The sequence below is a fragment of the Phragmites australis genome, chromosome 6 (genome assembly GCF_958298935.1).
Source record: "Phragmites australis chromosome 6, lpPhrAust1.1, whole genome shotgun sequence".
Lineage (NCBI taxonomy): Eukaryota > Viridiplantae > Streptophyta > Magnoliopsida > Poales > Poaceae > Phragmites > Phragmites australis.
Window position 1 is genome coordinate 41,605,546 of NC_084926.1, and position 14,699 is coordinate 41,620,244.

The 14,699-nt window shown below is 40.5% G+C and overlaps 1 protein-coding gene across 1 annotated transcript; it reads right to left on the minus strand.

The window, feature by feature from the left end:
- Positions 1-211: 211 nt before the first annotated feature.
- On the minus strand, positions 212-2,171 carry LOC133920685 (acetyl transferase GW6a-like). The gene is made up of 3 exons (XM_062365282.1): positions 1,793-2,171; positions 1,527-1,684; positions 212-1,400 (listed from the first exon to the last, which is right to left on the minus strand). Exons 1-3 carry the CDS (start codon positions 2,060-2,062, stop codon positions 542-544), a joined length of 1,287 nt encoding a protein of 428 aa, XP_062221266.1. The 5' UTR covers positions 2,063-2,171; the 3' UTR covers positions 212-541.
- Positions 2,172-14,699: the final 12,528 nt, after the last annotated feature.

Genomic DNA, 14,699 nt, shown 5'->3' on the forward strand with positions numbered 1-14,699 from the left:
GATTGTATTATTTAGATCAAGGACCCAGAGTGGTTACAGTAGGTTGCTGCTGATCTACTTCTGTTATCCTTATCACTCGAATTCAGGCAGGTTGCAGTTGCCTCTGGTCTCTGCCGCTGTTACTTAGTTTCATGTGAATTTTTTTTTCTTGATTTTTAGTTCATGTAAGTCTTAAACAGAAAAAAAGAACATGTGAATTTCCATTGGATAACTGAGCTAGGATCACCTATGGTTCATGACTATACAAGATACCCCTAATGCAACATATCCTACTGACATCTGAATCCTTGAGAAATAGATGACCAATCCCCTGCTTAATGCTGCACATCTGCAGAAACTGACCACCCATTGCTCTTCAGAGTTCAGAACCAAAAGCTCATTAAGGTTGCTACTTGCTGCACTACTAGGGTTGCAGGCTGCAAAATGCAATGCAACTTATGCACTGATCTTCAGCATACACACGTCATGGATGTATGATGATGTATAAACACGGTCGTCGAAAATCAAAACTTTCCGGATTCTTGTTTGCATTGGGCCAGCGTCAGAATTCCCGGGGATCCACGAACAGGACTCCGGCAGGCGGCGATGTCGTCCAGTCATCCTCATTATCATCGCTGGCATTGACACTGTGATCGGCGGAGCCGAGCTTCTTGATGCACCAGACGTCCTCGTCGCAGGAGAACCGGGGCCAGTGCGGCACGGCGGCCGCGGCCGGATCGTCGGGCCCGAGGTCAGCCGCCAGGACGGCGCATGCCGGGTTCTTGCGCGCGACGTTGTGCGCGTGCCGGCAGAGCGAGCGCAGGAGCGATGAGCCCTCGCGCCCAGACATGCCGAGGCCGTAGAGGAGGTAGGTGCCAAACGGCCGGAAGATGTCCGGAACGGAGGGCACTTGCAGCCACGGCGCGTGCCGGTCGAGCGCCCGCACCGCAGCCAGGGACGCGCGGAGGAGCGTGGGCGCGCCGCCGACGCGGAGGCGGAGGGAGCGCGTGGCGTCCCAGACGCTAAGCAGGGCGAACGACGGCGGGAGCGCCGGGTCATCGGGGCCGCCGCGCTCGATGGCGACGTACGTGCCGAGCGTGAGCTTGTGGGCGAGGAGCGCGGGGAGGTCGGCGGGCAGGAACTCGGCTGCGGCGGGCGGGAGCAGCGCGGCGTAGGCGGCCGCGGCGAGCGGTGGGGGCAGTCGCAGAACGCGGTGCGCGCGCGGGACGCGCGCCCGGTGCCGGTGCACCGGGTGGCCGAGGAACACCGGCCGCCGGAACGGCGCGTAGGCGAAGCGGCCGGCGAAGAGCGCGAGCGAGGCCGCGTTCGACTTGGTGGTCGCCATGGTGGCGTACGTCGCGCCCCGCGCCGCGCACCACGACTCGGCGCGGCGGACCAACTCCGTCGCGATCCCGAGACGCCTGCACGGACACATAATCTGTCAGTGTACTTTCCCACATGGCGTTTGGTCGCATTACTCATGCAATGTGTCAACACCTAATGATTTCGAGTAGTAATCTACTCGGATTGATTAGTAGTTTAATTACCTGTGAGAAGGGGACACCCTGAGGCCAAGAAGGCATGCCACCTTCACATACTGCGTTGTGCTGCTGAAGCTTTGCTTCTTCTTCTTCCCTCTGCTCACCATCCTGATGCATGCCTTGATCACTCCTACAACCTCTTCCTCCTCCCCATACTCAGCAACCTACACACACATACACTTGAGCATCACTATCATGCATGCACAAGGTCAAAATTGAAGCATCAATGGCGGCTGCTGGGTGCATGCTGTGGCTTAGTATAATGAAATTACCAGCATGACGTAGTCCGGCGCATGGCGCACCCTGGCAAACGGGTCGCCGATCTGCTCGACGTGGAGCGACATGCCTCTCTTCTTCTTCTTCTTGCTGCTCTTCTTCTCTGCGCCATCGGCGTCGGCAGCACCAGGGCCGCCTTGGTCGCCAGACAGACCGACCTGGCACCGGCGCTCGAGCTCCTCCACGGCCCGGAGGTCCCTCTCCATGTCAAACTCCCTCACTCTTATCATCGTCTTGTTCCCCTCTCCTTCGTCTAACACTCCCATATCTTTCTACCTTTTTCTTGCTAAGGTAGCTGTCGATGATCTCTCTCTGATTCTCTATAAGCAAGCAAATACAGCTACAAGCTTCTTGAAAGCTGTTGTTGAACGCTTCTTCTTCTTCTCACTTGGGAGGGAAGGCACTGGGCATTTATACAGAGAGAAGAGAGAGATGAGAGAGAGTAGGAGGGGTTTGTGGGGCCAGGGAGAACACAATAATCAATGGATGATATGCAAGGGGATACAAGCAAACAATGGTGCCTTTGTATAATAGATTGTGAGCTTGATTTGATCATTAGGAGGGATTAATAATTAGTGCTGTTGAGTATGATGGCAAGCCCAATATAAACATGGCATAGAATATGTGTCTCATAATGTAGGACCTAATGCATGTCATCTCTCACATCTCTCTGCAGTTCCATCATGTCCCACCTCTCTCTCTCCTCTCCTGCATGATCTCCTTAATTACTCCTTAAATACAAGTGTTAAGCAATACAGTGGGGCCTAATCAAGATATTAGTGAGCAATTAACTACCTAGATGCAATATTAATTATTACCAAAGGCATGCATGCATAGGCATAGCTATGGATCATGCTGCCTAGCTGCACAGTTAAAAGCTAAGCTACAATACCACACTACTCTTTAAACAAATGAGATTCTACTCGATGTGTGCCATCTGTTTTCTATCTATGCTTACTAGCTATGCTCACTTAGCTTCATGCATATTGAAGTGGCACAAAATAATTAAGATAGCTGGGATATGTAGGCTAAAACCTCTAAATTCCAGCTAGGGCACCCTATATATTCTCAGCAAAGCATTTGTGTGCATTTGTACCTGATCAGGATATAATCGTAGGGAATCATATATGTCCGTCATAGATGAGTGACGTATAAGGAACTGAGTCTAAGTCACTTGATTGAAGGCGTGAGTGTATTCTCATTACTTGGATTTAAACTATCTTTGGCTCAAATTTAGGATTTATTTAGGAGAGCTCTAACTTTAATTTTTTTTTAAGTGGTTATATCTAGTTTTAATTTTTTTTGGAGCTAGAGTTATTAGCAGATTGAGATCTTTGGTTAATAAATTTTATTCTTATTTTGAACAAAAAGTATATATTTAAGTCACTTTATTTTATCCTATAAACTCTAAATACTACATAGATCTCGAAGCTAGAGCTCTGCCAAACAAAATCTTAATAAAGTGTCATTTTCTTAATGTAAATTTACTCAGTTACTTTTTAGTAGTGTCGTCACTTTTATTAATGCGTGAAAGCACGCAAAAATAGATCTAAAGGAGCAAAACTGCACATATGTTGGAATCCGAGTTACTAATTTGTGTGCAATCTGTAGAATGAACAAAGTAGTATGAGCAGAGGAGTTTGCAGGCTTCGTTCTGTATGCTGACAAGAATACCTAGGAAAAATTAAATCTATTTGCATTACACAAAAAAAGAGGCACACAGATTCGAACCTAATACATGCTAGGCTTAAGTAGTTCCTTTGTTTCAGAAATATATGCTGGTGGGAATGTTTGGCTGTTACTTACTGGTTTCGATCTCATTGACAACTCGGGTTTTTGAATTGTATGAGCCTTGGTCACGATCAAACTGGCTTGAACTTTGCTGCCGTTGTGCGTGTGTTTAGCAGATTGCTTGATGCTGCCGTGATCCTCTAATAAATTGCATAGGTCATGTTTAGATATAAATCTTGTTTAGCACAGTTGAAACTTATAAATTTTTATAAAAAATTATTTTTCTGAAAAGTTGTTTATTGCTTCTGAGAAAAGTTACTTATGACCTTAATTTTTAGGCTCTTAGCATATAGCTTTTTTAAAAAATCACTCTCAGCTACTTTATTAGTTTTTAGTTCGTTTAATCATAAACCAGGTTATCAGTTTTTCAAAAGACAATATAAGCTCAACCTATTTGGTATAGCCTGCTGATAAGTTATGCCAAACAGGGTTATAGTCCACACCCTTGAGCAATTGTACTCTTTATGATTAATACTTAATTGCCAAGAACTTACTCACAACTTGCCAAGTGTTTTCTTGCCTCCATAGTTAATTATGTACGTGATGGTGATTTCATTGATGATGAAAGATTCTTTTTTAAGGAAAATGATGAAATTAAGCTTTTTGATGGTCAAGAGATCTGAATTAAATTCAGGGACGTGTGTATGTATCTTAAGTTTGCAAGTACTCATGCCTAGGTGTAATCATGCAGCCGCCGTGTGCAACTTAGGATGCAAAGGCCGGGATATTTTTGTATTTCATTATCTAAAAGTGGTGTGATCATGCAGACTAATATACATATATAAGAGTTGAAGATCTAGCAATTACGTACTGACGGTTTTTCAGTCTCATTTTTAGACACCTCTTTGCATTTTTCCCGACGGGTCTTGGCCATCAGGAGTGATCTGTTCTGTGAAAGTGGTTGATGCATGAGGCCTAGATGTATGAGATTTATTGGGTTGTGATGGATAATCGATTTGTATGCACATGTAGACATCAATTTGCATTAAAATACCGAGGTCATAAGCATTATTTAGGCTCAAATTTTAGTACTCAACATCAGTATTAGCTTGGCCTTGTCGTTATGAGAATATTTAAGAGTGTGGTGGACCAAGTTTGTCTAGTATTGTAGTACTAGTGTAATGCTAACTATATACCCTAAACCACTTTGACTGATTAATTGGTATGTAAACTGTGTTCAACATCACTTTGACCATACGAGCTTTCCTAGATCGTTCCAACTAGAGGTACAAGCTAGCTAGTCATGAAAAATAATGTTAGTTAATTATACGTTTCATCAATGATAGATACACATCTAATCTTACCTTGAAAATAGAATGGTTCTTCATGTAGTATGTAGATCATAAGAGTAGGTCGAAAGTAGCTATATATTTACGTAGATTAATTAGTGAATCCATACATGAGTTGGCCCATGCATCTTGCATACTTTATTTTATTTGGCTCATTGTTTGTTGTGTGTGTTATAGCATAATTTCTTTCAAAAAAAAACTAGAGCAAACTTTCCAAACTAAGTTTAGGGAGAGCAGGCATCCACACGCGCGCGCACACACTGCTGGGTCCAACTTGTGCTTAACTAGCATCATGTGAGTGGCCTAACTTGGTACACATAGTTCTAGTTTCATTTTTGTATCATAAATTTGTCATAGTGATCGAGACGAGAGAGAATATTCCTCTCAGATGCAATTCAAGAGAACATTCATCAAATGCTATCAGATAGTATTTTTCTCAAGCAAAGGCTTGGTGTAAATCAGAACTTGCATTGGCTATTACATAAGTATATGTGCTAAAAATAATGCTTACGTCTCTACCATCTAAGGTGAGATCTCTATTGCCTTCACTATAATCAAGTCTATGGCAAAGGCTTGGTGTAAATCAGAAGACGTTGCAATGCAAAGAGAAGTTGTTGGTCATTTCGTGCTTGAACCTTAAAGTGAACATGTATTAATTAAATTACTTACTTACTTAATTAAAAATGAATTCATTCTTATTGAGGCCGGGCCCTATTTGGAACATGGGAATTTTCTTGCTTTCAGACAGGAATCAAACTGTTTACTCTGAAATTCTTGCAGAAGTCCTGAGAAATTCAAGCGTTTCGAACAGACCCGACCGGACGTTTTTCACAACTTTCCTTTGGTACGATTTGTAACAACTAATGTTGATTCTGTTTCTCATGTTAGAGTACAAGAATCAACAAAACCATGTACCTACTAAAGATCTGTCACCAAAAAGTAGCGCACAGTTCGACACAGCATCATGAGGAAATATACATTTGGTACATATATAGATTGAGCAATTGCCGAGATGCGTATCTAGCTAAGCAAATTGATTAAATATTTTTTTTCTAGAATTAAGCCTGGACCATTATCTTGGTTGCATGTGATGCTCTCCTGGAAGGTACGTTCATCCGTGTGTGGGTCTGTGCATCTCCATCTCCATAAAATTAACAATAGTGTTCTCGATGATCCAAGAAATCCAATAAACAATGCCCTTGTAGGGACCATGCATGCATGCTTATAATTTTGTTCGTCAATCATGAAATATATTCACATTAGTTTTGGGACTGATCCGGTATGCATGCGTGATGGATTGAGATTCTCAATCGTGCGTCGCTACCAAATTTTCGAGCAAAAGGCTAGAACTTTTTTGTTGTCTAAAAATTCAAATTTTCGATCAAATCGCAAAATTGTTTCGTTCGCAGTTCGATCTAGCTTGTTGTCTTTTGTCATGATCTTAAACAAATCGGTTTGTTGAGGTGGAAATTGAAAGCTGGTGAGGCTTCCATCATATTGCAATTAAGCTTCTCCACATAGTCATGTTAGCTAAGCACACCGAAGTTATTAAGAAAATTATTAGTACGTAAGGTTTGGTTAGGTGTGTCATCTCCTGAACATATATATGCACAATATATTATGTATATTCGATCGATACAAAGGGAAATTACGATGGATCAGAGAGACTGAGGGAGCGAGAAATTTAACAAAAAATTTCTGCCTATGATTTTAGGGGAAAAAAAATCAAGCACCTGAGATATACATGCGATTCACTAGTAAGTCTCCAATCTTTCTTGAGGCTAGAAACCGTGAGGGCAGTGGCAGAAAACAGCAGGAATAATTTTTCAGTGGCGATATAATTCCATTGTTGAAGGTTGGCTGCTTCCAATCAAACAAATTCTTAACCGTTTTTAAAGATCTGGTTTCTGGTAGCGATTGTTGTAGTGCTGTCCTATCAGGATCCTTCTTGTAATTGTGGGCAACAATCAGATCACATTGATCAGATCACTGCTGGTGAATGGTCCCATTGTAGTTGTTTTATATGCGCCTTTCTAAGTTAAACGCAAGAGGAACACAAATGCAGGAATTAGTGACGTAAAATTACATGCATAATATTGTCTAGTTATTACCATCCATACATAATATATATACACATACGGGGACGCTATTCTCCACCCGGCTCCCCTCTATAACAGCTGCTGCTGCCCAGCACCCGCAAGCACGAGTTGATCACGCCATCCTCGGACACGAACAGCTGCGTGGGCGAGCCTACAAAGGTGTCCGATAACGTGTCCGTGAATTGGGTCATGTTCCCGATACGCTCATCATAATACGACGAGCCTCCCGCGCTCCAGCAGGAGCATATGGAAGCACTCCGACAACATGGCAGCGAGCGAGCACCCGGCCATGCCGCCGCTCACAATGATATAGTCATAGTACGACATGTTTGTTATGTCCTTCACGAACGTATAGTTCATTCCTTGTGCTACATGTTTGGATGCATGCACACATCGAACAATGAGTAATTGTCTACTACTATAGAATCGGCCACATATGACAGCCCATCACTATCAGTACATAATGGGATGACAGTGATGGGTATCACTACCGGTTCAAAAATCATGTGGAAAGAATCGGCTAATATGACTTATAAACCGGTAGTGATGAAGGGTATCACTGCCGGCTGAAGGCTTAAGCCGGTAGTGAAAGTGATGCTTCATTGCCGGTCAGTGCCGTTCGACAGTGATACCTGAACTATCACTACCGGTTCTAGCCACGAATCGGTAGTGATACTTGATGAACTATCATTACCGGTTCATGTTATTAACAGGCAGTGATAATGGGTATCACTACCGGCTCGTGTGACGAGCTGACAGTGATAATGGATGATAGCATTCTTTAAAAAATTCATAACCTTTTCATATGAAGTTGGATGGGAAAAAACTTTACATAAAAATTGTAGTCATCCGCGAGATCTACAACTTTGTAGTTGAATTTTTTTTTTTAATTTGAAGTCATTTAAATGCCCAAATAATCCTAACAAAGTTTCAGTTGTGGTCGATAGCAGCTAATCTTAAAAAAATCATAACTTTTTCATACGAAGTCAGATGAAGACAAACTTTATATGAAAATTATAGCTCTCGACGAGATTTACAACTTTGTAGTTGATCATTTTTTATTTTACATCATATGTAGCATATAGGCCTCTAGTTAAGTGGTCAGTATTTTTGTAATTAATAATAACCGTATCATTGTGACTAACAAATGTGTTTTGAAGGGTATCAAAAATTTTAGTTCACAATGATGATTGAGTATTCTTGGTTTCTAAGTCAATTATATGGACGATCAAAGGACTTGTGCATTAAAATTAAAGATCTTCTAGTTGTAAGTGTCACAAAGGAGATGAATAACACTTAAAGTAGTATAGGTCTAATCTTTTTGACCGTACTATAAAAAGGGGCCAAGAGTAGTAGCTTAATCTAGTGAGTCTAGACTTGGTTTGATGCACACTTTTAAATTTCTAGCACTATGTGGTTCATAGAAGCCTTTAGTTAAGTCGTCAAGAAGTTAGAGCTCAAAGAGGATTGAATTGGATGAGCTCAGCAACAAATATACCTCACCGGATAGTCTGGTGACTTGAAAAGAATTCTCACCAAGGTTTTTCTTTTGATTCATATCAAAGAGAACTTTGTGCACAGGATGATCCAGTGTCTAACTAGTAAAATCATCGGAAGCTTTTTTCGGTGACACGTGTTCAAAAGTTTTTGAAGCGTTTCACTGGATGGTCCGATGTTATAGTGGTGAGTGAACCGGACTATTTTCAGCAGAAGCAAAATTTCCAAGGGAAAATGAATTTGAGCTCACCGGATTATCTGGTGATGGAAAGAGGGGATCACAAGACTATTTCTTGCAGACGCAAATTCCAAGTGCGGAAAAATGAAACTCTACTCATTGGATAGTCCGGTGTTTACGTTGTGCTCACCGGACAAATGCACCGGAGCAATGGTATAGAGAGGTTTAGAAGGGGCTTCACTCATCGGATGGTCCGGTGGTGGCAAAGATGATATCACCGGACTAATTCTTGCAAAGAGGTTTGAAACGAGTGTTTTGGCCTGGTTCTTCTGACCGAATTGTCTAGTGTTACTTCAGTGGTCACCAGATGAGTACACCGGAGGATAAACGGCTAATGACAGTTGGCACATTTATCTCTAGAGTTTCTACTCACTGAATTATTCGGTGTGTATGAGATGTTACTTACCGGATCATCCGGTGCTAACAGAAAAAATAGATGGTTAGGCAACAACTAAATTTGGATCTCTAGCCTATAAATACCCCCTCACTTGATTTCACATGTCTCTCTTGCAACCTAGAGGAGTTCATACACTATGTATGTCATCAAGAAGCAAGGAAGAGCACTTGAGTTGATTTCTAAGTCCCTAATTGAAGGTTAAGGACTTCATTAGTGCTTCAAGAGTAGCGAATGTGCATCTACCTGTAGTCTAGATTTGATCTTGGTCAAGTGAAGCTATTAACTTGTTACTCTTTGGGTGTTGATAATACCTAGCCGATATTTGGTGATTTGAGGTATCTCAGTGAGCTCTTGGAGTTTTTGTGGGAGCCCCGAAAAGAGCTATATGCTTGGTTTGATGCCCACTAATTCGGAGATAGAGAAGTGGCAATCATGAGTGATAACTTGAGACTTCGTGACTCAAGGAGGAGCGATATCTTTTATGGATGCTCCAACGTGGACTAGGGGGTGTCAACTCCTCGATACCTCAAGAAAAAAATGGTGTTCTCTTGTTCATCTCCTTACTTTCCTGTATTTACATTTGAGCATTTTACTTCTTGCAAGCTTTTATTTTCGTATTTACTTTGTATTCTAGCTTGCTTATTTTTCATGCTTCCGTCTAGTTTGATCGTGTAGTCATATTTCAATTTATCTAAGCTAAGGTTGCTACTTGTTCTAAAATTTAGTAGGAGTAAAGTTTTAATAGCCCAATTCACCCTCCCCCTCTTGTGTCATTCGATCCTATTAATTGGTATCAAAGTCTTATGCTCTTTATAGGCTTAAAATCTTAGAGCAATAGCCCCCAGGAATGGAAGTAGCGTGCTAAGGTTTGAGGGAAAGAATTTCTCATATTGAAAAGTTCACATGGTGAGCTATCTTGGGGTTATTTCTCCCAAAGTTTGGCTAGCCACTTCCATTGAGTTTGATCAACCATTTACTGAACAACAAATTAGATGGAATGCTAAGCCTAAAAATGTTATTTTTGATGAAATTAGTGAAGAAGTGTTTTCTAAGTAAGGAGCAAGGAATTAGCTCATGATATTTGGACCGGTCTTTGTGAAATTTATGAGGGTTCTATAAAAATCCAGAGGGAAAAATATCATGTGCTAATGAACAGCCTTAATCAATATAAGATGCTTCCCAATGAGCTATACAATGATATGTATTCTCGTATGAAAATTTTTGTTGAAGAAATCAATTCCCTTAAACTTACTCAATTGTCTCAAGGAGACATTGTTCGTAGAATCTTGATGGTGCTTCTTAAGCCGTAATACAACATTGTCATCTCTCTTCTTCATGAGAAAGACATCAATGACATGACCATCACTGATGTAGTGGGAAAGATTCGTGCTCATGAGATGTTCTTATTTGGAGATCAAAAGAATCCTCCTCCAAGAAGAATCTTGCTCTCAAGACCAAAATGATTGATAAGAAAAAGAAGAAAGTGAAGATTCCATCAACAAGTGAAAGCGATGAAGATGACGATAAAGATGATGATGATGAATCCAACACTGAGCTTGCCCTCCTTATGAGAAGAACCACAAATATGATATCCAAGTTGGGCAAGAAGGGCTATAACTATGATCCCAAGAAGAACAAATTTCGCTATAAAAAATTTGACAAGTTCGATGGCGGAGACAAGAAGAAGTGCTACAATTATGATGAATGTGGCCATATGTCATATGATTGCCCTCATCTCGACAAGAGAAACAAAAACAAGAGCAAGAGAATAACTTCAACAAGAAGGGTAGAAGCCGGGCTTATATTGTTGATGAATGGGTCTCCGGCGAAAGTTCAAGTGAAGATTCAAGTGATGACGAAGACAAGGATTTTGCGAGCCTCGCCATCACCAATGATGATCTATCGCTACCTCCACCACCTATGTGCCTTATGGCAAAAGGTAATAACAAGATGAATAGTGAGGATGATGATCTTTCTCCTAATAATCTATCTAAGCTCATGAATGACTATGCTACCATCATCAAGAAGCAAAAAGCTAAAATCAAGTCTCTCAAAAATGATAATACTAAGCTTAACTCTAGTCATTATGAGTTAATTGCTAAATATAATGGTGTGCTTAAAAAAATATGATGAAGTAGTTGTATCTAGCAAGTCTCTTGAAAAGAGCAATAAGAAGCTAAAACTTGAGCATGTTGACTTGAAACACAAATATCAAGAACTTGAGTTAGCTTATGATGCTATTGATCCTAACATGAATGAATGGCCTACTATTGATGTTGTTAAGGTCAATGTATTTACTTCTTATGATGATCTTCTTGATATCACATGCTTTGCTTCATATGATACTATATCATCTTCTAAGACTAACCATGCAAGGGAGCAAGAGCTCATGAATGAGATTGCAAATCTCAATTTATGTGTGGCCTGGTTGACTAAGGGGGAGTACAAACACAAGAAAATCCTTATGAAGAATTTCATATACTACAATAAGAGAGGCCTTGAATGCTTCCCAAACCCGGTGGAGAAAATCACCAAGTCATTAGAGATCAAAAAAATGCTTCATCAAGGAAGTTGGTTCATATTACCAACATTACGAGGTCATCGGTCAGCACACAAGGGAGTGTCTACTTCCTACTAAACCTCTTCCTACTTTGCCTCCTAAATACAAGTCTACTTTCAATGATCATCATTTCCTATTGCATTATCTTAAAAGTGAAAAAGTCATGGCTAAATTCATTGGAACTCAAGCTAAGGGCAAGCTTCCTAGGCAACTTTGGGTGTCTAAAGCTCTTGTGTCTCACATGAAAGGTACCAAACTAGGTTGGGTATCTAAACAAAAAGATTAATCCCATGTGTGTAGGTGAACTACAAAGCTAGTGAAAAGCATTGGTGCTTAATAGTGGATATACACAATATATGACCGGCAATATAAAGATGTTCACCACACTAGAAGATGAAGTGGACGATCATGACAAAGTCACTTTTGATGATAATTCTAAGGCAAATGTGGTAGGTTTGGGTAAGGTAGCAATCTCTAATTATATCTCTATTTCTAATGTGCTTTTAGTAGAGTCTCTTAGTTTTGATTTGCTTTTCATAGCTCAATTATGTGATTTAGGCTTCACATGTTTATTTAGTGATGTTGATATTGTCATAACTAGCAAGAAGCATAATGATCTAATCTTTAAAGGTTTTAGACATGAACATATCTATCTTGTGAATTTTTTCTCTAATGAAGCTAGCTTCACAACATGCCTCTTCACTAAGACATCCATGGGTAGGCTTTGGCATCGTCGACTTGCACACATTGGAATGAGCTAACTCAAGAAGACGTTCAAGAATGAAATGGTAGTTGGTTTGAGGGGTGTAGTATTCGAGAAGAACAAGTTGTGTAGTGCTTGCCAAGTAGGAAAGCAAGTTGCAAGTTCTCATCCATAAAAGTCAACGATGTCTATATTAAGAACTTTGGAGCTTCTACACATAGCCCTCTTTATACCAACTACCTATAAAAGTCTTGGTGGTAATCTCTATTGCCTTGTCATTATTGATAATTATTCGAAATACACTTTGACGTTGTTTTTAGATGACAAGAGCAAGACCGTTGGGATCTTCAAGAAGTTTGCAAAAAGGGATCAACATGAGTTTGAAGCATGAGAAAATATTTCAAGAACACTCAAATTGAAGATTATTGTGATGAGAGAGGCATCAAGCATGAGCTTTCTTCAACCTACACCTCTCAACAAAATAGCATGGTGGAGAGGAAGAACAAGACCGTGATCACTCTTGTAAGAGCAATATTGGATGAGTATGGCACACCAGAGAAGTTTTGGGCGAAAGCAATCAATGCGGTATGTCATGCATCCAACCGAGTGTATCTCCATTGACTTTTAAAGAAGGCATCATACGAGCTTCTCATTGGGAGAAAACACAATATCTCCTACTTTTGGGTGTTCGGGTGTAAGTGCTTTATCTATAAGAAAAGAGAACGCCTAGGCAAGTTTGTAAAATGTTGTGATATTAGTTTTCTTGTTGGTTATGCATTAAACTCCAAAGCATATCGAGTATTCAACAATGCCACCGGCTTTATTGAAGAAACTTGTGATGTGGAGTTTGATGAATCTAATAGCTCCTAAAGAAGAGATATTTCTTATGATGAAGTAGACGATGAACCCTTGAGAGATGTGATGAAGAATATAGCGATTGGGGATATCAAGCCTACGAAGGATGATGAAGATGTACCTTCTACTTCCACTCCACACACCTCCATGACGCTCCAAGTTGATCAAGATGATGAAAAGGATGATCAACCACTTCCATCACAAGATGTCCATATCTCTCAAGAGAAATCTCAAGCTCAAGATGTTAGACCACCACAAAACACACCTCAAGAACCACAAGTGAAACAAACACACATTTCTAATGATCACCCAATTGACTTGATCATTGGGAGTCCATCTAGGGGGTAAGAACTGACTCTCATTAATACGCTTTATTTTGTAAACACTACTCATTTGTCTCTTATTTAGAACCCACACATGTAAATGAGGCTCCTAAAGATCTGAATTGGGTAATATCTATGCAAGAAGAACTCAACAACTTCACACGCAATAAAGTATGGATACTTGAAGAAAGGCCTCAGGACAAGAATGTGATTGAAACTAAGTGTGTCTTCCGCAACAAGCAAGATGAACATGGTGTGACAGTACTTAACAAGGCAAGACTAGTCGCGTAAGGTTTCGCACAAGTTGAAGGTTTGAATTTTGGCGAAACATTCGCTCCCGTGGTAAGGCTTGAAGCCATCTATATCCTTCTTGCATTTGCTTCACATCATAACATTAAGCTTTATCAAATAGATGTGAAGAGTGCATTCTTAAATAGCTTCATTAATAAACTTGTCTATGTTGAACAACCCCCGGTTTCAAAGAGCTTAGATATCCTAATCATATTTAGAGGTTGATAAGACGTTTTATGGACTCAAGCAAGCCCCAAGAGCTTGGTATAAACACCTACGTGACTTCCTCATCAACCAAGGATTCAAGATCGGAAGAGTGGACACTACATTGTTCATAAAAATCATCGATAATGGACTCTTCCTATGTCAAATGTATGTTGATGATATAATATTTGGTTCAACTAACAAAGAGTTTTGCAAGGAATTTAGTGACATGATTTATAGAGAGTTCGAGATGTTAATGATTGGCAAACTCAACTACTTCCTTGGTTTTCAAATTAAGCAATTGAAGGAAGGGACATTCGTCCATCAAGAGATGTACACGAGAGACATCCTAAAGAAGTTCAAGATGGATGATTGCAAGCCAATAAAGACCCTCATGTATACTAATGGACATCTCAACTTGGATAAAATGGGTAAACTGGTTAACCAAAAGCTTTATCGTTCTATGATTGGGTCGCTTCTTTATCTTACCGCATCTAGGCTCAATATTATGTTTAGTGTATGCATGTGCGCTTTCTTTCAAGATAATCCTCAGGAATCATATCTTAGCACGATTAAGAGGATTTTTAGATACCTAAAGTATTCACCTAGCATAGGCTTATGGTATCTCAAATGTGCTAGTTTCTACTCTTGGGTTA

Bases quoted from the DNA above. Each gene is read 5' to 3' on its own strand.
- LOC133920685 (XM_062365282.1), bottom strand. From the start codon at position 2,062: ATGGGAGTGTTAGACGAAGGAGAGGGGAACAAGACGATGATAAGAGTG. The intron at 1,685-1,792 runs GTAATTTCATTA...ATGTGTGTGTAG, and splicing joins CGCCGGACTACGTCATGCTG to GTTGCTGAGTATGGGGAGGA. The intron at 1,401-1,526 runs GTAATTAAACTA...GTGTCCGTGCAG, and splicing joins AGGGTGTCCCCTTCTCACAG to GCGTCTCGGGATCGCGACGG.